Raw genomic sequence first — 23,719 nt, 5'->3', positions numbered from 1 at the left:
TTGTTATTTCAATGATAAGAAAAAAATAAGATATGAATCATTAGCCTATAAAACTCATTTAATTTGAATACTCTATTAATAAAGATGCTCAAAGTAAAGTAAAACTTTCAAATTTACTTTATGTTGAATATATTATCCATAATTCTCAAAGGATAACTTACATTATATCTCTTGTCAAAAAACTTACATTATATCCCACTCTTTAATATATGTGTTGCGCATAAACATAGATAGATGATTATATTTGTCCATATAATTAACAAGTGAAGATAAAAAATGCATAATCAATGGGTTAAAAGTTTTTTTTTTTTAAATAGTTTGATGGCTAAAAAATTGGAGAAATAAATGAAGTGTTTGAAATTCGAACCTTAACTCCTGCATATATAGTACGATGTCCTTGCTACCAACTGAGATAAGTGCATGGAAACAATGGCTCAAAAGTTATCACTCTATATTTTCATTCTCACGCAAAGCCATCGTAATTATTTCATTTTCTCATTGGAAATCAATAGCGCTTCGGTTAAAAAAAAGATTTTGCTGACGAGTGTATCCGGAGCACTCTTTAAGCATTCCATTTAAAGAAACATTTTATTCGAAAAATTAAACATTACTACAATTTTCAATGCATTGACTTTAGACATTTCCATAAAAATTTTATAAAAAACTTACTATTTAGGGCCCGTTTGGTTCGAGGTAGATGGAGGGGAGAGGAGGGGAGATGAAGAGGGTAATCTTGAATTAAAAAAAAGTTTATTGTTTTTGATTCTTGAAAAAAAAATTAAAAACAAAAATAAAAAGTCTAGAGAGATTTGATTGGTTAAAAAAATTTGTTTTTAAATTTTGATTCAAAGTAGATCGAGGGGAGGGGAGTTAAGGGGGATAATCTTGAAAAAAAAAGATTAAAAACAAAATTTTTTTAACCAATCAAATCTCTTTAATAATTGAGATATTTTGTTTTTTTTTTTAATTTTTTTTTTCAAAAATATAAAACGTTATTTTGTCAAGATTACCCCTTCACCTCCCCTCCCCTCCCCACTATCTACCTCGAACCAAACGGGTCCTTAAAATCTTAAAAGTGTCTCAAGGGCACCCATTAACATTTGAAAAGAAAAAAAAAAATACTGCTATAAATTGAAGTGATATGAAACCAACTTTATTTCATGCAAAACTATATTATCAATAAGAAAATAAAAATACTCATTCATATATAATAAGTATGGCAAAAATCACTGCTTCATTTGTTCTAGTTGTCCTTGTTATGGCTTTCGTTCTGAATGGCTATAGTGTTGATGGTGCAGGAAGAGGTAATGAACTAGAGAAAAATGGAGTTGGTATTCACAACTCTCAAAAGTTTTGGTGGCTGCTTGATTGTTTGTTTTTGTATAAGAAGTGTATGATTGATGATTTTAAATCATGTCCTAACTACTTAAATAAATGCGCCAGCAAACACCATCGGTGATTACGGATTGTGGTGTCGGTCGGCTTAGTTCGGTATGTCATTGTTTCCTGTTGTAGTGGTTGCTAATAACGTGTGGTTGTGGCCGCAAGTGTGTTTTTCTCTTGGTTGTTTTATTAGCTTTTCCTTCTTTGGTTGTTGTGTTTTCGCCTTATTTTCCCTTTTCTTGTTTGTAAGGGTTTGAGCACGTTTTGTACTAAAAATAATAAAATTGTTCTCAATGTTTATGTGTTATTTATATATGTAGGAGTATATCAAATTTCTGAGTTTGGAAGTATTAAGATTTTCCAAAAAAAACCCTCCTCATCATTACTTTGCCATAAGATTGAAGGCCATCTCCAAAGACTCGACAAATTAGAAGGGCACTACAAAAATTGGATTACATATATTGATATATATGGATGGCCAAGATTCACTAGTGCGGTAAACTAGCTTCTTGAATTCACTGCAACAACAGTGAATCCATGCTACATCTTATACATGGAAATTATAAATTTAAATTTATTTATGGGGATATAATGAATTAAACTGAAAATCATACACAGTAATGTTAAATTTATACGTGGTAATGTTGAATTTCGACTAAAAATGACTGAGACATGTAGGTTCTTTAGTAAGAATAGTAGAACAAATAAAGGGTAAGTCAAAAAAACAAAAACAATAAGATATATGGAAGTCTCGTATGTTACCATTGAAAGAAAGAAAAAAAAAAAACAAAAACAAAAATGAAGCATCAAATTAGAAACAAGTACACTAATACATTATAGAATGAGGTATATATCCAAGGATAGAGAAAATTACTACTCATCAAATCTCAATACAACATAAACTATGAAGAATTCAAGGAGAAATGTCTAATTTGGAGGAGAAAAAATTGAGTATTGGAGGAATTTTCCTCTTCTCTTATTTCTTTCCTTCCATCTTAAAAATTGAACCAAATAAATAAGATTTAAAATATTAGCTTCCCTCTCCTCCAAAAATCCCGAACCAAACACACTCTGAAGGATCATGATGATCATCAAATTAAACCACCCTAACCAAAAGTGGTAATCCTAAAATTGAAAGCCTTCCATGATGGGATTTAAGTTAACACTAAGGATTTAAGTTTGGTGTGTCTTTGTTTGCATATTTAACCCTTAATTTATAGCTTTAGCGACGTTTGAATTTGTGTTGTTTTCAATGTTTTTACAAATTTAAGTGAATATATTTTTTATTTTTTTTATTTTTAGTAAAAACAATCACTTACACATGAAAAAATTATATCGGTTTTGTGTTGAGTATCGGATAATTTCCAAAAAAATTATAACATTTGTCTCCTTCAAAAATACACTTCCAAATTTTTTTAGAGTTGTGCATAGGGAACGCTTGTTTATAAAAATAAATAATAGTGTTTGTTTACTTTATGAAAATATCTTGTATTTTCAATTTTAAAAAATATATTACTATTCCATTTCCAACAATAACCTTAAAATAGTTTATGTTGAATTGAATCCAACGTGATCTCAAAATAATCCCCAACAAACAAACAAATAACTTGCAAAATAAATTCAACACATAATTGTCAAAAATAATTACTCTAATCACCTTTCCTTTTGTACGCACCAAAAGATCCCCAACCTTTCTACTAAAAAATTTCTACTAAAAATTATAAGGTCTGTTCAAAGGGTAACTAGAGTTAAAAAAATCAAAGGGTAACGCCAACTATTTTTTATGTTGTTTCTACATTACTCTTAAACAATATAGTAGATGAAAAAAAAACAAAAATTGGTAGAATAGTAATCAATGGCTCAAAAGTTATCACCCTATATTTTTCATTCTCACGCAAAGCCATCATAATTAATTCATTTTCTCATTTAAGAAAATCAATAGTGCTTCAGTAAAAAATAAAATAAACAGTGCTATAAATTGGAGTGCTATGAAGCCAATTTCATTTCATGCAAGACAATATTATCAATAAGAAGAAAATAAAAATACTCATTCATATATAGTAACTATGGCAAAAAACATTGCCTCACTTGTTCTAGTTGTCCTTGTTATGGCTTTCGTTCTGAATGGCTATAGTGTTGACGGTGCAGGAAGAGGTAATGAACTAGAGAAAAATGGAGTTGGTATTCACAACTCTCAAAAGCTTGGTGGCTGCTTGATTGTTTGTTTTTGTATAAGAAGTGTGCGATTGATGATTTTAAAAATTGTCCTAACTACTATAATAGGTGTCTCGCCAGCAAACACCAACACCGGTGATTAGGGATTGTGGTGTTCGTTGGCTTAGTTCAGTATATGTGGTTGTTTCGGTGGGGGTGGACGGTGTGTTGCTTTCCCTTCGATTTGCTTGGTTTAGTTTCCTTGTTGGGGTTGCTAAATAAGGTGGGGTTATGACCGCATGTATGTTTTTCTCTTTGTTGTTTTTATTAGCTTTTGCTTCTTTTGTTGCTGTGTTTCCGTCTTATTTTCTTTTTTCTTGTTTGTGAGAGTGCTTCCATCTTATTTTCTTTTTTCTTGTTTTTAAGCACGCCTTTGTACTAAAAAAATAAAATTGTTGTCAAGGTTTGTGTGTTGTTACATATGTATCAAATTTCTGAGTTTGAAAGTATTATGAATGATATCAAGTTTATATTATTTGTAAAAAAAAGTAAGAAAAGAAAACCAAGTTTATATTAGCGTATTCTTACTAAAAACAATTACATTAGTGTATTCTAATTCTAATTAATTACTTTGCTGAATTTGATTACTATACACTAATTAACAGTATAAACATTTTACACTAACATCCAACGTATCAACATTTACATAAGCAACCACTCCAAAGACTTGTCAAATTTGAAGGGAATACCAAAAATTGAATCTTATACATGTAAATTATAAATTTATATTTATTTAGGGGATATAATGAATTAAAACTTTTCCCAACTTTTTAGTTTCAATATTGTCTCAGTAGTACAAAATAGGCAATGATAAATTTTGACTAAGAACATTAAAGTGGAGGAGACATGCAGATTATTTGGTAAGAATAGTATATCAAATAAAGGGTAAGTCAAAAAACAAAAACAATACGATATGCGGAAGTCTTGTATGTTACCATTGACAAAAAAAAAAAGAAACAAACCATCGAATTAGAAACAAGTACACTAATGCATTATAGAATGAGATACATATCCAAGGATAGAGAAATTACTACTCATCAAATCTCAATACAACATAAACTATGAGCTGCATAAAATTTAGGTGTTTGTAGCTCTGGTGTAAATCTGCTGACTTGCATGGGAAGATACCAGCCTGATTAAACCTCTAGCCATCAGATCTCTTATGGCTCTCCTTGCAAGTGATCCGTTAATCTGCAAGTTGTAACCAATTGTACAAATCATGAGAATCTTACTCTACATACAATGCATTTATATTGACAATAACTCACTCATAAAAGATGAAAACAAGTATTAAAATAATGCTAGCACCATCACTTCATCTATAGCTTCAGAGAAAATATGTATATGTGCATGCAAAATGACAATAAAAGTAGGATAATGGTTCAGCTGGTATTGTTTAGAGTTAAGCCGTAAGCAGACAGACAATCCTAGTCTACATGAACAAAACAAGATGAACACGACTGCGTTGCAAACTGAGAAAACAAACATTTTTTTCACAAAATGCAATCAATCATGTGTAATGAAAATAGCAAATATGAGTCCAAGAGCATAGATATTAACATAAACATTGGGCAAAAAACAAAGTGAAAACATGCTATCTAGATTCACAATCCACAAGTATAAGCAAAAGCAAACCTACTTATGTAAGCTCAAACAAAAAGTTCATAAACACTAACTAGTTTCATATTTTTATATCTACCATCTATAATGTTTACCATACCACCCACCAAATATATGTCTCACTACATTCCAATATTCTAGTTTCTTGACAAGTAAAGAATCATCCACCAAAAAAGTGTGAAACAAACATCATAGCAAGAAAATCTAGGCATGTTCATGTCCACACAAGAGACAAAGAATGTATGCATAAAACAAACTTAACAGGATAATTATCCCACTAAAACCAGCACATAGGACAGTTACACACATAAACAGGATTTACATTTCATAATGGATCCATCCAAGGTTGTATAAGCTTGTATTGAGACTCAAGTAACACAAGCAATCAGTGCATAAGTTTCAAGTATGTTATTGTCGGAGTCTCGACAATTCAAATTAAGAACATAATACAAATCATAATCATAATAATATAGTACATATACAACAAAATCTCAATCAATAAAGAGAGAAAAAAGTAAAGGATGTACCCTCAAACGATCGGACAGAACAGAAGGAGTAATGAGCTTGTATTTGGGAGCCTCAGAGAGAAGCTTATCATAAGTAGCTTGATCAAACAACACCATGTTATTAACCTTCTCCTTTTGCTTACCCTTGCTCCACTTCTGTTAAAATCACAAAAATTGACATTAACATTACAATCTTACACAACAAAACCATTCATCTTTCAAATCTAGTGTGACCCAATTGGCACAATGACAAAAAAATTGAAACTTTAAGAAGAAAAATGCAAACCTTCTTCTTCTGCTTGCCACCACCGGATTTGGCGGGCTTTGAGGAAGGTGGTGGAGCTTTGTCCTTCTTTGGAGCCTGAAAGTACCATCAAAAGATGCACAGAACAAAAATTTAGAAAATGGTAAAGAGAATGAAAATTAGAGGTATTGAATTTGGAAGAGAAAGTACCATGATTTCGTAGAACACTACAGTGACAGCAGAAGATGGAGGCGATCACAAATTCACAATCACAAACCTAAATCGATTAGGGTTTTACAATTTTTTTTGTTATAGGAGGAGAAAGCAATTTTTCCTTGGGCCAGGCCCAATAATATTTGGGCCACAAAGCACTGCTACCAAAAAACAATTATAACGTCCACTACTTAAATAAAAATGAAAATGCGTAGGGTGTAACATAAGTAGTTAGGGCAGCAAAAGAAAATCTCTCTTTCAACCTCCCGTTCTCAAAAACCTTTTTAATTTTTTTGGATTTTTAAAAAATTTGGATGCGTAAAATAGGGATTTGTCAAGTTCAAATTTTAAAATTCATATAAATAAAAAGACATTTGTCTCTATGAACATAGTTCATATGATATGAATATTACATTTTATATACAGGTCGGAGTTTAAATCTAATATCTTTCGGTTATTCACTTTCTTTTTTTTGATTTACAATGAGTTGGGGATCGAATCCAAGACCTATAACGTACTACCCAAACCCCTCACTACCAGACAAACCTAGTGGCTTTCAACAAGTGTTGCGCATGAACATAGATCAATATAATGGAAAGGTAACCTCTATTTTTTTTTTCTATGAAAAAAAAACATAGATATACCTTATCTAGTCCAATTAATCTGTATATTATTTCTTTAAGTAATGTGGCTTTGAAAATATAAAAAATGAGGAGGGATTCGTTGACTCCAGGAGTAAGTTATTGGAATCAACGATCCCTCCTAAAAAAAAAATAGATTGGACAGTATATATGTTCTTTCTACTTTATTACTATTTCATTATTATTATAATGTGTTAAAAAAGTTTCACATCGGTTGCGATATGACTTGATTAAGAACTTATAAACTAGAGGCAATCCTCAGTTTACAGGTCGGTTTTGTAAGAATGAGTTAGACTCATTTCGTCGCCACTGCGCTTGGCGAGAGTAGGGGTGTTAAAGAAGTCTCACATTGATTGCAAGATGACTTAAATATGTGTTTATAAAGTAGAGACAATTCTCACCTTACAAACCGATTTTATAAAAATTAAGGTTTTAGAGTTAGACTCAATACTCATTTCTAAGAAAACGTAAAGTGTGGGATACAACCCTTATAATCATTCTTCAACCTTACTTCATATAAGTTTATAATGTGATACACAAACACATCAAATTGGTCAATTTGAAAACTAGCATTACAGAGAAATATGTTTATCACAATACTAAGTTACTAATCGTACCAATTTAATTTTAAAACGAAACAACTGCAAATTACGCAAAATATATCAAGTTACTAGTCTCTTGACAGCTTTTTCTTTAACATCTGCTTCTTCTTCTTTTTCACTTCTTCAAGCTTCTCAGTAGTTTCCTTCAAAGTGGAAGCTTCTTCCTTCACAAGAATTTCTTCCATCACTTCTTTACATATCTCTCTAACATATCGGAGATGTTCCTCAACCATCTCTAATCTTTCTCTTCGTAATTTTTCAATGTTTTCCCAATCTGCTTTCAGTTCTTTCTTAAGTTGTTTATACTTCTTTTTTTCCTCTTCTTTCTCTTTGCGTAGTTTCGTAATCTCTTCTTTAAACTCGTTTTCTGCCATTTCCTCTGTATCAACAACATAAAAAGGTTTAAAAAAAAAAATCAAAATTAGGACTTTTCAGACAGAACTTCAAATATGAATACAAACCTGTTTTTTTTTTTTTTTGGATCAGTGACGGTAGAAAATGCAAACGATCACAAATTCACAATCAAAAACCTAAATCACCTTAGTTATAGGAGGAGAAGCAAATTTTTTCTTGGGCCAGAATAATATAAGCCCAATAATATGTTAATTTGGGCCACAAAGTATGTAAAATTTTCTATTTTATCTTTTTGGTATTTAAGTAGTGAAAGTTATAAAAACGAAAAAATTTAGAAAAAAAAAATTCTCTAACATGAAATTTTTAAGATTTTACATGTCTGCTTCCTAAGTAGCAAACTTAGTTTGCTGCTACTTAAGAAACCGACGTTATAAAAATAAGAAATTTGGAAAGAAAAATAAAACTTCCTAACATGAAATTTTAACATTTTACACGTTTGCTACTTAAATAGTGGAATGGATATTTTGATAATTTCCACTATTTTGATACATAGTAGAAGGGATATTTTGATAATTTCCACTATTTTGATACATAGTAGAAGGGATATTTTGATAATTTCTTAGGAAAGAAAAGCTCTATTAAGTTGATTGTTTCTCTTACATCCTCATGTTCTCAAAACCTTTTTGATTTGTCTTGATTTTAAATATATTGGATTGGATGCATAAAGTTAAATTGATCGCGATAATGCATTTTATATGTAAAGTTAGAATTCGAATTCGAGATCTTCACTTATTCACCTTAAAAGCTGATTTGACAAAAAAACAAAACTTTGAGAAATGCAAAGATTGAAAGAAAAATTATAGTTTAGGTTTAAGTGTATTCACTCCTTTGAAGGTTTTAAACCAAGTTGGCAACGTATTTTATAAATAAATAAATTAATAAATGTTAATAAAACTTTTTTTTTTCGTGTAAACAAAATATCCTCATAGGGGTACATATTTTCTTTGAAGAGCTTATTTATAAGTACTTTTAGGTGTTAATAATGTGTAACGTATAATTGAATTGCTTCTTTTATTTTGAACAATTTATTTTAGGAGGAATTTATTAACCACTTAAGCTCTATATTGTCGATTACAAAAATCTATATTGAGGAGTTTCAATGCATCATGTTTTAAGATTGTCCACAAATTGTATTGGCACACTCCATTCCTTAATCCTTCCCAAGTTTAGTTCACCACTCCTTTACCCAACTTCTTTGATCACCTTTCCTTTTGCAACCCCAAAAGATTCTCAATCTTCCCACCATCTCATGAGTCCCTACCAAAAAATAAACACCAGAGGGTAACGTTTATTTTATTGTATTTTTAATTTGTGTTGCGCATGAACATAGATCGATATAGTGGGAAGGTAACGTCTATTTATTTTTTTTGTGTTTTTTTCTTAACAAATTAATATAGTAAAGATATGTCTTATCTAGTACTCCAATTAATCTCTATATTATTTCTCTAACTATGTAGTATGTACTATGGCTTTGAAGATATAAAAAAGAGACAAAGGACAGTATTTGATGTTCTTTCTACTTTATTATATGGTTATCGTTATACTTATAGTTATAACTTATAACAACGTAAACGTGTGGGATACAATACAACCCCCTAATCATTCTTCTTACTTCATAAGTTTATAAATGTGATAAGGATAAACACATCAAATTAGTCAATTTGCAAACTAACATTACAGAGAAATATGTTTATATATATGGCCTTACTTTATACCTTTAATAATATTCCTTGCTATCACCTTCGTAACGATTTTGGCTAATTAAGCTTGTATAATATTCCTTGCTATCCCAAATTATAATACTAATATGTGTATTTTCTTCTTTTTTATTAATAATAATATGTGTATATGTAACCAAAAAAAAAAAAAATAATAATATGTGTATTAATTGTTAGGTAAATTAAGTGGCTTCTAAAATATATCTTTGTACCAAACCATATATACGAAGCAATATTTGAGCTTAATATTATACAGATTATATATTTCTATTTTACTCAAGTGCACTGGTATTTAATCATTAAAACTCTTAAAAGAAAAAATTATAGTGTTGTACACTTTACAAATTAGACAAACTTTTCCCCAAAAAGCACAACTCAAGGACATGGAGTTTATCATGACTCGGGTATAGGTTTTAATTAGTTCTATATGAAACTTAATCATATTTGCCTATTAACTAATACCAACAACATGGTCAATCATAAACCCCAAACATGGTGCCGTGCCATATGTTTTGAAAGTTATTTTAAGTACTCCTCCTAAATGGCCATTAGAGGGAAATAATTCATCTTCTTCAATCATATTATCCATGTCATTATCCACTACCAAAAATTAAACGTATGATTATTGTCTTTAACATAGGACATAGCTACCTACCAAACAGGGAAAAAGGAATAGTGGACCCTTCAATCCATACCACTACTAAGTAATAATGTTATGTTATACCCTTCTCGTTTAAGTAATTAGCTATGTCCTATGCAAGGACTTGATATTTAATAGTATCAAATATAGATCATTCTCGAACCATATTTATCCATGCATGATAAAACTATGAAAGTTAAATGTCATTGTCACATGAAATAATTGAAAGATTTTTTATATCATGCCAATATGCCAGTGCATGTATCATTCATCCTTGCATTGAATTTAATTATAGTTAAACCTTATTACTCCTATATACCTAACAAATCACCTTTAAGATTAAAAAAAAAAAAGGTATAATAATGAAGTGAAAACATAACCAATTGAATTTGTGCACATATTTATCAATTGTTTAGTTTAATAAGAGGAAAAAAGTAGCATTCTCCTCCATTATTGTTATTGATGGGTCCATTGAGGACAAAAAGTTACTGAGGGACCATGGAGGCTTTGGAGGGTTGACAAAAAAGAGAAGAAGAAAGCAAGAGATAGTGGGTGGCAAGGCAATGCATATTTTTCTTAAAGAGTAAGAAATGGGATGCAAATCTTTGTGGTTTCTTTCTATATTGACCAACTGTCATGCACTCCAATAAGCTACTGCCAGATTACCACTACTAGTCATATATTAATGCTATTCTTTTTATATTCAAAATATTTCATTTGAGGTGATCTTTTAAAAAACAAAATACTATATTGTACATTCATAAAGTAAAATAATTTAAAGCATGGAAATCAATATATATTGGGTGAAGGAAAGACCTTGAAACCTAGAAAAGTAGTTAGAATTTAAATTATCATGAATAAATTAAATGGTGTGTGTAATCATGTACAATAAAAATTTAGGCTTTTTTTTTTTGAACGGTTAAATTTTATTAAAATCGCAACTGAGCGCAAGACGAGCACAGTGCGTAAAACAAACACATACGATCACATTACAAGAAAATAAGCTAAGACAAACAACACCTAAAACCATCGATACCCATAGCGCGCCCTTACACCAAAACCCTCAACCCCCTATCCAACACAAGCTAAATCAACACCTAACCACCGAAATTCATATCGGGCCCTTACACCAAAATCCCCAACCCGCCCATCCAACTCAAATATCATCGCCACAAAAACAATCAATCGTACTCGAACACTAAACACATGGAATCAGGTACAACCAAAACGGCAGCCCCCGAACCAAACAAAAATCACTACACCACACGCCAACACATCACAGTTAATATTTTCAATATTTTTATCTTATACTTTTCATGTTTTAAAAAATTAATTAATATTAAATTGATTCCATGTTCAAAAATTATAATGTTCTAAACATAAATCTAGAAAACCCATATATTTTTTTGTTTTGGACTAAAGCAAATTAGAATATATGTTGCATATTTTCAAATAAAAGAAGGAAAAGAAAAATCATTGTTTAAGAGAAAAGGAAATTGATAAATAAATTAACAAAAAAAAAAAGTAGGAAAGGAAATGGAATATTATTGGGGAAAAGTAAAAGCACTAGATTCGTGACTCTAAATAATATATTGTTTTATGAACACTTGTTTTATGCATGCTTTTGATTCGGTTCTATAAATTAAAGGAAGACAAGACCACTCATTTCCGAAAAAAAAGACCAAACCCAAAGAGAATACAGAACAAAACATAGATACTCTGTCTTCAGATTCTTACTCACACTCCAATATCTTTTCTTTAAAATAAAAATTATTCACTCTCAATTTCCATGCTTCTAATCTTAAATATCACTGCAGTGTCTATTATAGCTGCAGTTTCTTCAGATATTGTTTATATGCATAAATTTTCAGTCCCTTTTATTTAAAAACAAAACAGAGTAAAAAAACAGAAAGTGTTCTGTTTTGTTCTGTTTCATTGCTCTTTTACTAAGATAAAATGGGTTCAACTTCAATCAAGTTGTATAAACTAAAATCAGAGAAATCCAACAAAGTTCAAAAACATCGTCAGCTACGAAAGATTGCAAATTTGTTGAGGTATGTAGAGATGTGTGTTGTGTTGGTTTTGATTTCAAGAGTTTCATTTCAACAACTACCATTAGCTTTGAAGATGTCGAGCGAGTATTTTCACGGTTTCACAGTTAGTCCTCGATTTGTTTTTCTGATTGGAAACATCATCATCATCACACTCTTTGCTCAATCTGGTCATTTTTCATCTAATGATTCTGCAAAAAGAAGTTCAGAAGATGAACTGTATCTTGAGTTTCTTAAGAATAGCAGCATGTACCAGAGAGTCCAAGGTTTTGAACAGAAAAAATTGAGCATAAAAATGGAAAACAACATAAAGGGTCGTCGAAACAATGATCGTTGCATGGTGAAATTCTCTGAGAAAGAGTGTAAGAAAAGTGATGATGATAAGAAAGTGGAGTTGGAAGAGAAACAGGGGATAAAAACAGAGTGTTGCAAAGGTATGGAAGTGAAAGAATATAGGAGGTGTCAATCGGAAATCACATTGGTGAGGGGTGTCAATAGTGATGATGAGAAGGAACAAAAAGTTCTGCAAAGGTGTGAGAGTGAGAATGATGAAAGAAAGAGGAGAAACATTGATTTTGATAAACAGAAAATGATGGAAAAAAGTTCTTGTTTATATCCTGAAGATGGAATGAGCAATGATGAATTTCGTCAAACAGTCGAGGCATTTATTGCGCGACAACAGAAGCTACGAACAAACGCAATACAAAGCTTTTATTCCTAGCTATTTACTGTGTAATTTGTGTGAAAATATTATCAGGAATTGGGTTGTAAACTAAGCTAAACCCTTCTGGTTTTTCTTTTCCTGTTTTTTTATCTAAATTTTTCTTCTTTTTTAATGAACAAACAAATATGTGATGTATCTTGTATCATCATGTAAATAAAGGTTAGGGGAAGTGAGTAAATAACATTTTGGATAATAAAACCATGTTCTGTTTATATTTAATTGGGTTTTGTTTTCAAATCTAAGAATATTTGTGTTATCTAAAGTTAAAACTCAGTAACTGAACTGACTTGATCAAGTAGAACTGAGCTTCAGATGAAGGGTTGTGATTCCATCTCAGATAGACACAGGAAAGATAATAACTAGCATTTTAATTTTTGAGAATGAATTCACATCCTATGGTGTGGCCCTGGTTTTTTTCTATGTAAATCAGATATTTTTCATGCAAAACTGAAAAATTAATCTATCAAGCTGGATTGAACAAAAGGTAAAAGGTTATTAATTATATATTTCTCTTCTTAAACTATTTATGAGCTGCAAATTTCAAAAAATCTAGTTTAGTTGAGCTTGCATCTCTATAGGGAGAAAGTAAGTAGACGCATTCCTATTACTTTAACTTTTTATATAATAGGAATGCGTCTACTTTTCCTACCGTCCTCAATGTAAAAGCCATACAATGTGATTGGCACTAATTCAACAAGCCAAAGTACATTATTACAACCTTTTTAGGCACTAATCAAGTCTTTATTTTTTGGCACCAAAATCTAACTGTCTACCACTATAGGTTTAGGCCTTGTGCATCTTACTTTTAATTTAATAATAATAATTATTATAAAAATAACAAGTGTGGGCAATTAGGGGTCGTATAAGGTAGTACACAATAGAAAAAATATATTATGATAACTTTTCTTCTCACTTGCCCAACTTAATTGTCCAGGTACACTATCTTGACCTTCCTTCTTAACCCTCTTTGATGAGCTTCAATTCAACAATAAAATGGATCAATGAACCTTCCCCTATGATTTCTTATGGAATTGAAAAATGATTGTGAAATTAGTAGTTTCACATCAGGATTTCAATTCAAATAAAAATTACTCTCTGCCTCTATATGTAAGATTCCATTGAGCAAAATACAAAACCACCAAGTGTCCCAAGCTTCGCGGCCCATAAAAATGAGAAGCTCCCTTAGTGTTTACTAACATCACCACCCGCCCCACCCCACAAGTTTTTTTTTTTTTTTTAATGAGAAGCTCCCTTCCTTGAAACACTTCACAATAATAATTTCATATGCTTTCAAAGCAGTTGCACATGTGAAACCATTCTCGAGATGGGTCGGGTGTTACACTTTTTTAATTAAATTACAAGTAATGGAATACTATAAAAATGTATAGTCCGCTAAGAACCAAGAAGCTGCCCACAATTTACTAGAATCTTCTAAAAGATAATTGCTCTTTTCCCCAGCATTACGCACGTAAAAAAAATACACTACCGAAAGATATCTTTCGGTGAGAGTGGAGGGATTCAGAGCAATGTAGGGGGAGAAGAACAATCACCCTTCTTAAAACTACGATTTATACTTCCAATCCGTTTATCCGGAAAAGCTACGCAGTGCACCTCTCTTTCTCGCACAGTTTAGCAGCAGATAAATGCAAAAAAAAAAGTTACATACAAACTTATCATTTAGTTGCTTTGCTTCTGAAACGAACTTTTCATTCCCATCTAGGAATTGACTGCATTGAAGTACGTTCAACTATTTGCTGTTAGTCCATAAATTTGAGGGTTGTGCCTGAAACATGAGTATAATAAAATGTGAAAATCAAGTTACAGGTAAAACAGCCATTCAAAAAAAAAATTACAGGTAAAACAAAAATGCACCACAAATATGAAGCATTCTCATAAATTTCTCTCAAAAGCATGATAATCAATAATGTACTTATAGAGGATTATTGCAAAACCAACAATTAACAGGTATAATGAAACTGGCATAACTTTTCTAAATACCATTTGATGATAAAAACTAGTTTGAATCCAAATTTGAAAGAAAATAAGAATAATTTTAAATTCTTTCAAACTTAATATATATATTTTTATAAGCACTTATTTCCAAAAAGTTATGTGGGCATTTAGTATGTCATACAGCACTTGACTTTAGTCTGCATGCTCAACAAGGCTCTGATCACATGGACCATAAGAAAGAAAGCACCAATCCGCATTCTATAAAAACTGAATCACCTTAATGGTAAACGAATATCCAACAAAACTAAATTGCATTTTGCCTCATTTCAAACAGCAGAAACAACTTGAAGTAGGGACTAAGATCTACCTTATTTTAAACAGCCATCTTCATCTCAATCTTCTGGTGAGGATCATAACCAATGAGCTTGAAATCAGTAGCCACAAAAGAATCGATATCTTTCTTCTGTGGATTAATCTTCAAAGTCTGCATTGGGGTCAGTTTAGTCAGCAAGTAAAAGTGTAACCAACCACAAATCTAAAGTAGTGCTAAATGGTAAAAAAAACTGTGTGCCTGACTACATTAAAGCCAATAAATTTCTTAAACATTACACATACTGGAAAAGGTTTTGGCAGGTTATGAAGCTGGTCCTGCAAAGGCTTCACATGAGTTTGGTAAACATGTGCATCCCCAATATCATGGATAAAATCACCCGGAACCAGTCCTGACAAGAAAAAGACATAATATAAGAATTGATAGTTTCAATTTCAAATTACTTATTGATATCTATAATGATATTATCAACCCAATAAACTTTTGAACCCCAAGCACAACAACACCTGACCTTCAATCCTACAACAAAAAAAACCACCACCAAGCTCTTTCCAGTTTCCCACTGGGTGAATCAGTTGATCCCATAAAATCCTGTCAAGCATAAGATCCAAAGACCATTTACCCCTAAACGTTTCTCTTAATGGTTTTGCCTATAGTTTTCTTTGATCTACCACTAGCTATTAAGCTTATCTTCCATCTGTTAAACACCCCTCTTCTACAAGCCTACTCCTCACATACCCGAACCACCTAAGACAAGACTACCATCTATTCTACACCGGGGGAAACTCTAATTATCTTACTGATTATTGTACTTCTAACCTTACTCTTAAAACTTGGGTTGGGGCATAACTCAACACTATAAAACCAGCTTGTATTTCTAACCATATTTTCTGTTTTACTTCTACTTCTACTTGGGCAAATCAAATATCCCAAAAACTTGAGTTGTAAGGTGAAAATAAATGAATGGTCTTTATATTACAACTCTAATAGTTTGAACAAACCAAATGAGGCTAACTTCCTAGGGTAAATCTCAATTTAACAAAAACAACTAAATCAAGATTGGGCTGACCCTGCACAGGAAATTAATACAACCACCACCAACTAACAAGATTAAAAAGACATTTATAACCAAATAAAAAAAAAACATATATCATCTCTTATTACCCGCACAAAACCTCAAGATTTAAGATGGTTTATACATATTATAACATAGTTACTTTACAGCAGATGTATGGATAAATTTGCATACCACAAATATGAGCAATCATGCATGTCAAGAGGGCATAAGATGCAATGTTAAATGGCACTCCCAGGCCCATGTCAGCAGATCGCTGATACATTTGACATGATAACTCCCCATTTGCTACATAGAACTGCAAAAGTTAAATTTGAGAATATAAATTAAAAAGGACGGAGAGACTAGAGAGGTAGGGGGAGAGAGTTTTCAAAGTGAAATTTCTCAAATGAAATTGCAGACCTGTGCAAACATGTGGCAGGGAGGAAGAGCCATCAATTTAAGATCTGCTGGATTCCATGCAGAGAGAATGATCCTCCGATCATCTGGATTATGCTTTATCTTGTTGATAACATCTAAAAGCTGATCAATTCCTTGGCCGGTGTAGTCATTATGCATGTTAGTATACCTACAAAATATAATATGGAGAGTAAAGAACACATTACCATATAAATAGTCTATTGACCTAGTGAGAAAAGGTCTAAATCCACATACCTAGCACCGAAGTGCCTCCACTGAAACCCATAAACAGGTCCTAAGTCACCCTCCTCCCTCTCTGACAAACCAATGCTGTAATAAAATGTAAAGCCAGTCAATAAATGGAAGAAGTAAAGTGTACAATTTGTATTTAAAAGTTACAGCAATTAACAATCATGCTCGCCTATCAAGGAATTCCCTGGATGCATTATCATCCCATATATGAATGCCTTTTTCCTGTAACACCTGTCAATATAAGTGAGTTAAATAACATGCTTTCAATAGTTCTGCCTCTGACAAAACTAAGCTCAAATAACAAAGTACCCCAGCCCTATGCAGCACAATATTTGGTTCATGTCAATTGGTTAGCGAACTAATAAAGTTGAGGATTTATATGATTGTGCATAAGATTGGTAAAGGATATAAATACCTTGGCATTTGTTGAGCCGCTGATAAACCAAAGAAGCTCTTCAACGACCCCTCGCCAAAATACTCTCTAGCAATCAAATGTAGATATCACTTCAACTTTTTATAAAAATATACAAACAGATATTCCTTTTCCCCAATAAAGACCGAAAGTAGTAAACGAACAAATGAGTAAATAATAAAAACGGCTCTTCCGTAATAAAGACCAAAAATAGTGAACCAATAAATGAATCAACTATAACAAGTTATTTTATACAGTAGATTAACACATCATAAACCATAATTCTGCTACATACACACCTTGGTTGTTAGAAGAGGAAAGCTTCTGCGCAGATTGAATCGCATCTGTGGAATTATTACAGACGTGAGATGACGTAAGCATATAAATTGCATCAGGACAGTAACTGAAGTTGAAGTTTTACCTGGCAACCAAATGTTGACAAGGTCCCAGTCCCTGTCCTATCACCCTTGGTGGTACCTTGAGATATGATTTCTTGAACCAGATTAAGATACATGTACTCCCCATGTCTCTCAAAAATCATTTTAGGAAGAAAAGAAAAATTCTGAACCTCAAATTTTTTAGAAGCTGAATTGTTATCAAAAAGTGAATCACTATTCTGACTCAGGGGCTCTGTTGCAGAACTCCTTACACGCACATAAGTGGTGAAAGAATATCGAATATTGTTTTCCACCTTAGGAAAGGACGAGTACCATGGCCGAAATACAGTGGTATCAATTGGAGGCATAAAAGTGTCACACTCAATGTTTGCTTGAATTTCTGTGACATGGATAGCTTCACATTCAGGTGCATTGAGAGCCTCTCTATACACGAAAATAATCAACTATAAGTCGACAACATAGACAATACTTAACATGAAAGGGAAATAATAGAGACAAAGTAAATACCTAAATATCTCACCGCCCCCGATAACAAATATTCTCTCAATCGACGTACTGTAAGGAGAAGCAGCTAAAAGTTCTAATGCAGAAGACATACTTCTACATATAACAACATTTTCTACTGCTGCACTATCTAACCTACTCGAACGAGTCAAAACAACATTAAGACGGCCAGGAAGAGGCCTAAACTGAAGAGGGATACTCTCCCATGTTTTTCTTCCCATAACAACGGCATTCTTCTTCCCGGATTCAGATGTTGTCGTAGTGATTTCCTTGAAAAACTTGAGATCGGTAGGTAATCTCCACGGTAATTTTCCATCTTTACCGATTCCCATCTCTTCGGTGGCAGCAACTACTACTTGGTAAGCCCTCTGCAAGTTAGGCAGTGGGCTAATGCTGTCATTGGCATTGGCATTGGCATTTGCAGCCATAGTAGAACTTCGAAACCGAATTAAACTTAAAGATTGGTTTCGAAGTAAACAAGGACTGCACAACCAATTATTTTGGATGTGCAGGGCAATCTGAAACCCAAAAAAAAAAATAGTAAATTAAAAGTAAAAAACAAATATTTGGGCAACAAAATTAAATGATTGTTGTTAATTAGTGAAAGGAAAAACAAATGCGTGCAATATAGGAAGAAAAGGGAATAATACCGGTTTGAAACAGAGGCGCGGAATTTTGAATTAATCGTAAAGTTAGAGGGATTCACCCACCGCAACCGCAAGAGAGGGTTTTGTGCGTGCGTGTCAGAGGGTTTACAACAGAAACAAGGTTTTATGGATTCCAAATTCGATTCATATTTGAGTTGAAAAGGTTTATCGGTTTTCGTTTAGATGTGAGTGAAGATCGTTTTTTGGTTTAGGAATCGAAACTAGGACCTCATGCATACTACTCAAATCCCTCACTACTAGACCAAACCTACATCGTTTTGATTTTACACAATATTTATTATCTACTTCTAATATTCTACTAATATTTCAAATATTATATTTTCGTCAAAAAAAAAGTAAATTATATTTTTCATCATAATTTTACTCTATTAATAAGATATAGGTAAAAATAGAAAGAAAAAAAAACAAAAAGGTGATTCTATGCATAAAAATATGAAGGAAAAAAAATAAAAATAAAATTATCGAAAATTTAGTAAAAAAAAACATATAGAAAAAAAAATTAAAAACACTAAAAAGACTTGATGCCAAAACTGACTCCGAATCAGATTAAACTGATGGTTAAAAAATATTGTATATTAATTATTAATTTATACATAAAAAATATTACTACTATAGGAGTATTTACTAATTTGTTCTTATAAATTTTAATAATATTTTAAATTTCTACCTTTCTACGAAATAGAAACATAAAAGATATTAGTAATTTGTTCTTATATGCTACGGAGTATAAAATATTTCTAAATATTTATTCTAACTAAATTTTAGTATTTATATCTATATGAATATTTATATCTAAGTCATTCTCACGTTTATTCTCAATAATTTAATCGGATGTGACGCTTACGTGTGACACTCTTACCATGCACAACCTTTTGTACCATCCAAAATATGAAATGGAAATATGAATGTTTGCCAAAACTTTGGATTAGTAAATTTTGTTGGTGATCTAAACACAGGTCATGAAATGGAACATTCTGAAGATGAAAAGAAGAAAAGGGTTGGGTCTATAAAGAAGGTGGCAAAGAGTGCCTCAACCAAGTTCAAGCATTCCTTCGCCAAGAGGGGGAGGAAGCACAGCAGGGTTGTATCTATCGCTATTCAGGACGATTTTGATGCTGAAGAGTTACTGGCAGTTGACACTTTTCGCCAAACACTTATCTTGGACGAGCTATTACCCGCAAAACATGATGATCCTCATATGATGCTAATGTAACACTTGTCGCATAGTGTAATTTTGAGTCATATGATGCTAAGGTTACACAGTTTCTTATATCATCAACCGTTCTCATGGTACAAAAAAAAAATCAGTTTAAAATGATCTCGACTGTTAATTTGATATTAGACGGCTGTAATCTAAAACTCGCACCGAATCCATATTTTTAGTTATAGCATGAGTAGTTCTATTTTATGTGATTTCATTGCTCTAACGGACCTATAATTTTACTGTACCATGTTTTAGATTTTTAAGGGCAAGAAAGTATGACATAGAGAAAACAAAACAAATGTGGTCAGATATGCTTAAGTGGAGGAGTGAATTTGGTGCTGACACTATCATGGAGGTATATTCAAGTGGAAAAAAATCATGTTCATATCATATACTTCTGCATAACTTTATTTACTTATGTATTCTTATCTTACATTGTTTTCTGTTATAAGGATTTTGAATTCGAGGAAAAAGATGAGGTTCTAAAATACTATCCACAAGGGCATCATGGAGTTGATAAGGATGGTAGACCTGTTTACATTGAAAGGTTGGGTCAGGTTGATTGTAACAAGTTGCTGCAAGTAACATCGATGGAACGTTATCTCAAGTACCATGTAAGAGAGTTCGAGAGGACTTTTACTGAGAAGTTGCCTGCGTGTTCAATTGCCGCAAAGAAGCACATCCAAAGCACAACTATCTTGGATATGCAAGGAGTGGTGTACAATATTCTACTTCTAAGACTATTTTATAATTATGAATATCATATCAATTGTTATAACTGATTTTTCATATTGAAATAAGTTTCACACAATTTCTGACTAGCATGCTTTGTGCTCAGGGTCTTAAAAGTATGAACAAAGCTGCAAGGGATCTCCTCCAGAAGCTTCAAAAGATCGATGGTGACAACTATCCTGAGGTATACTACTTTGTATATTCTACCATAGGCATGATCGATGTTGTTAATCCATATTGCAAAAAACCGTGGTTTGTTCAAATTCTGCTACGCAATGGTACTATAGCACTGTTGTATCCGCTATTTGACAATATTTTGTACTAAATAGCCTATTACGAAATAATAGTATTTTGTTCATATTCTGCTATGCTATAGCACTGCTATTTAATAACAAAGGCATGAATGGACTTGTAAATTGACCCTAATGGAACTTTTGAAGCAGCATCTAATAGGTGAATTTTTGCATTGACTCATTTTGAAGCAGAGATTGCAAATACAGAACACAGGAAACCTTGTGCTTGTGGATGAATTTAACAATGTAAAACGGCAAAGTTTCAATTTTCCAACAAATGTAATGCTCCGAGGCCAGCAACTTGATGTAGCAACTCGACTAACACCTTCACTAATCAACTCAAGCATGTTCTACTCATTCGAAATCGAGAACAACAAGGTTGCATTGTATGTGAATTCGGGTAAATTGAGGTATTCTTATTGGAACTTTCAGCCTTCAATGAATAGAAGTATTACATATATTAAGCTAAGTTCTACTGTTTGATGTTAAATACAAGAAAATAGCTCAAATTCCATCTCAAACTATTCAACAACTACTTAAGAATGAAACAGGAAATTTTGGCCTTTATTACTATTCAAGAGAAACGAAAATTTGAGGCTTCTTTTCAAGCACTTAACAATACATGTGATCTTCCAAATTCTTGTAGACCTTATGGTATATGTACATTTTCCAATACATGTTCATGTATTGAGATTTTGACAAATGGCAAAAAGGGTAGTTATGATTGTAGTGAAGGATTTTCCGAAGATTTTTGCAGCGGTGAAAAGGCAGAAATGTTGGAAATTGATAATGTAAGTAGTATACTCATAGGTGTTCCTCAAACAGTTAATATTAGCCGAGATGTGTGTTCGAGTTTATGTTTACAGGATTGTAAATGTGCTGCGGCATTGTATTTTTGGAATGCGAGCGTAGAAGCTGCAGAATGTTACCTTTGTAGATTAGTCCTTGGTCTCAAACAGGTAGATAAAGCAGGGCACTCCACAAACTGAGTATGCTAAAAAAAATACTTCAAAATTATCATTAGGACAAAATAAAGAAATATTTGAATTTTTAAAACATTGTTCATTCTCCAATACCTGCAAACGGTTGATGGCAAAACATATGATACTTATCAGGAGGCATGTGGTGCCCTGAATTTAATAGATGATGATAGAGAGTTTATTGATGCAATTACTGAAATAGGTGAGTCGGGTTCTGGGCATCAGTTAAGAAGTATATTTGCCTTTATTTTGTCACATTTTTCCCGTGCTTGGCACGGGTCCGGATACTAATTATAAACATCATCTACCAGGCTACCATACATGTTACAACAACAAACAACCAAGTTTTATACCACTAAGTGGAGTCGGCTACATGAATCAAACAACGCCGTAGTGTTCTATCAAAAAATATATTTTTATCCAACTCATTAATCCCTAGATCCTTCTTGATAGTTTCTATAGTTTTTCTAAGTCTTCATCTACCATAAACATGTCACAACAAATAAAAAGTGAATATATGATGTTTCTGGTTTTAAGATACTAACTAATAATTTCATATACTACTTCATACTCATTTATTAAAAAGCAACAAGAGACACACAAGGTTATCATCATTCAAACTGATGAGAAAGAGTAGATTAATGGAGCATCATTATCATTCAAATTGATGAGAAAGAGTAGATTAATGGCCAAAACAATGTACAAGAGACAACACAGCATCCAAACTTGTGTCCCTCACCAAACCACAAAACAACTTTCTGCCCCACACACTCCCTCCGATATCACTTACAAGCACAAACAATCTAAACTACAAAAAAAAATTCAACTAACTATTATATTTTATGTTATTACTTGTTGGAATACTTATTTTCAGACAAGTATGCCTCTGATGTTGATGATAAAAGGCAGTTACTGCCACTGAGGTTATTTGAGTTCAATCCCTTTTACATGAACTGTAGGTTCCAATGTCGACTCACGTTTATCTTCTCCAACGATTAAAGCACTGTTACCCTGAGTCACGACTCAATTACGCACACTCTAAGACCAAACATATGGGAGTTAGATAACTTTTTGTTTTAGAAAAGGTCACCAGCAAGAGGCTGACATCCTCACCACACCTATATCTGAGGTCCAATTATGCGAGAAGTCAAGGAAAAAATAAGCGTTTAAGTAGTTCACAACTTCCTTCCGCCTCACCCTATGTTTAGGTAGTTAGGGAGAGGTGCTAGAGTATATGTTATGTACACTACACAGTACACGAAGCAGCTTTGTAAATAGCCTTTGATAGAATAGTAAGCTAGTTTTTCCATTTGTTTTTGCAGGCTGAACAAATCTGTTTGAAGCAGTTACTACATTGTTTCAGTATCAATGCATCCCTTGATCAGATGAACCTGCCCGCCCTTAAACCAAAACCTAAAAATGAGCCTTACGATGAGACGCAGACATCCCCCATGCTGCAGTTCCCCCTGGTTCGTTCCCGGGTTGGGTTAGGGTAACATCCAAGCAGTGGCTCTATCGTCAGTGTTCTAGTGTAAATAAGACCAAAAC

The 23,719-nt window shown here is 32.5% G+C and overlaps 3 protein-coding genes and 1 pseudogene across 3 annotated transcripts; 2 read left to right on the top strand and 2 right to left on the bottom strand.

Annotated features, from left to right (window-relative positions):
- Window positions 1–4,511: 4,511 nt before the first annotated feature.
- On the bottom strand, window positions 4,512–6,296 carry LOC123899208 (40S ribosomal protein S25-2-like). Its single transcript, XM_045950282.1, has 4 exons — window positions 6,178–6,296; window positions 6,010–6,084; window positions 5,745–5,879; window positions 4,512–4,788 (listed from the first exon to the last, which is right to left on the bottom strand). The coding sequence occupies exons 1-4, from the start codon at window positions 6,178–6,180 to the stop codon at window positions 4,675–4,677; spliced, it is 327 nt and encodes a 108-aa protein (XP_045806238.1). The 5' UTR covers window positions 6,181–6,296; the 3' UTR covers window positions 4,512–4,674.
- Window positions 6,297–11,815: 5,519 nt separating this feature from the next.
- LOC123899207 lies at window positions 11,816–13,189 on the top strand. Its single transcript, XM_045950281.1, has one exon. The coding sequence runs from the start codon at window positions 12,152–12,154 to the stop codon at window positions 12,965–12,967; it is 816 nt and encodes a 271-aa protein (XP_045806237.1). The 5' UTR covers window positions 11,816–12,151; the 3' UTR covers window positions 12,968–13,189.
- A 1,037-nt stretch (window positions 13,190–14,226) lies between these two features.
- LOC123899206 (bifunctional dihydrofolate reductase-thymidylate synthase) lies at window positions 14,227–19,245 on the bottom strand. The gene is made up of 12 exons (XM_045950280.1): window positions 18,945–19,245; window positions 18,298–18,812; window positions 17,814–18,213; window positions 17,692–17,736; window positions 17,396–17,461; window positions 17,150–17,211; window positions 16,984–17,058; window positions 16,732–16,897; window positions 16,504–16,627; window positions 15,539–15,645; window positions 15,291–15,407; window positions 14,227–14,753 (listed from the first exon to the last, which is right to left on the bottom strand). Exons 2-11 carry the CDS (start codon window positions 18,720–18,722, stop codon window positions 15,297–15,299), a joined length of 1,581 nt encoding a protein of 526 aa, XP_045806236.1. The 5' UTR covers window positions 18,723–18,812; window positions 18,945–19,245; the 3' UTR covers window positions 14,227–14,753; window positions 15,291–15,296.
- A 678-nt stretch (window positions 19,246–19,923) lies between these two features.
- On the top strand, window positions 19,924–22,180 carry LOC123899712 (annotated as a pseudogene).
- Window positions 22,181–23,719: the final 1,539 nt, after the last annotated feature.

Source organism: Trifolium pratense, linkage group LG7 (genome assembly GCF_020283565.1).
Source record: "Trifolium pratense cultivar HEN17-A07 linkage group LG7, ARS_RC_1.1, whole genome shotgun sequence".
NCBI lineage: Eukaryota > Viridiplantae > Streptophyta > Magnoliopsida > Fabales > Fabaceae > Trifolium > Trifolium pratense.
This window is presented reverse-complemented; position numbering and strand designations above follow the sequence as displayed.

Bases quoted from the DNA above. Each gene is read 5' to 3' on its own strand.
- LOC123899208 (XM_045950282.1), bottom strand. The intron at 5,880-6,009 runs GTTTGCATTTTT...TGATTTTAACAG, and splicing joins GTGGCAAGCAGAAGAAGAAG to AAGTGGAGCAAGGGTAAGCA. The intron at 4,789-5,744 runs GTACATCCTTTA...TACAACTTGCAG, and splicing joins TTCTGTCCGATCGTTTGAGG to ATTAACGGATCACTTGCAAG.
- LOC123899207 (XM_045950281.1), top strand. From the start codon at position 12,152: ATGGGTTCAACTTCAATCAAGTTGTATAAACTAAAATCAGAGAAATCC.
- LOC123899206 (XM_045950280.1), bottom strand. From the start codon at position 18,722: ATGGCTGCAAATGCCAATGCCAATGCCAATGACAGCATTAGCCCACTG. The intron at 17,059-17,149 runs GCGAGCATGATT...ATTTTATTACAG, and splicing joins TCCAGGGAATTCCTTGATAG to CATTGGTTTGTCAGAGAGGG. The intron at 15,408-15,538 runs GTATGTGTAATG...ACCCCAATGCAG, and splicing joins ACCTGCCAAAACCTTTTCCA to ACTTTGAAGATTAATCCACA.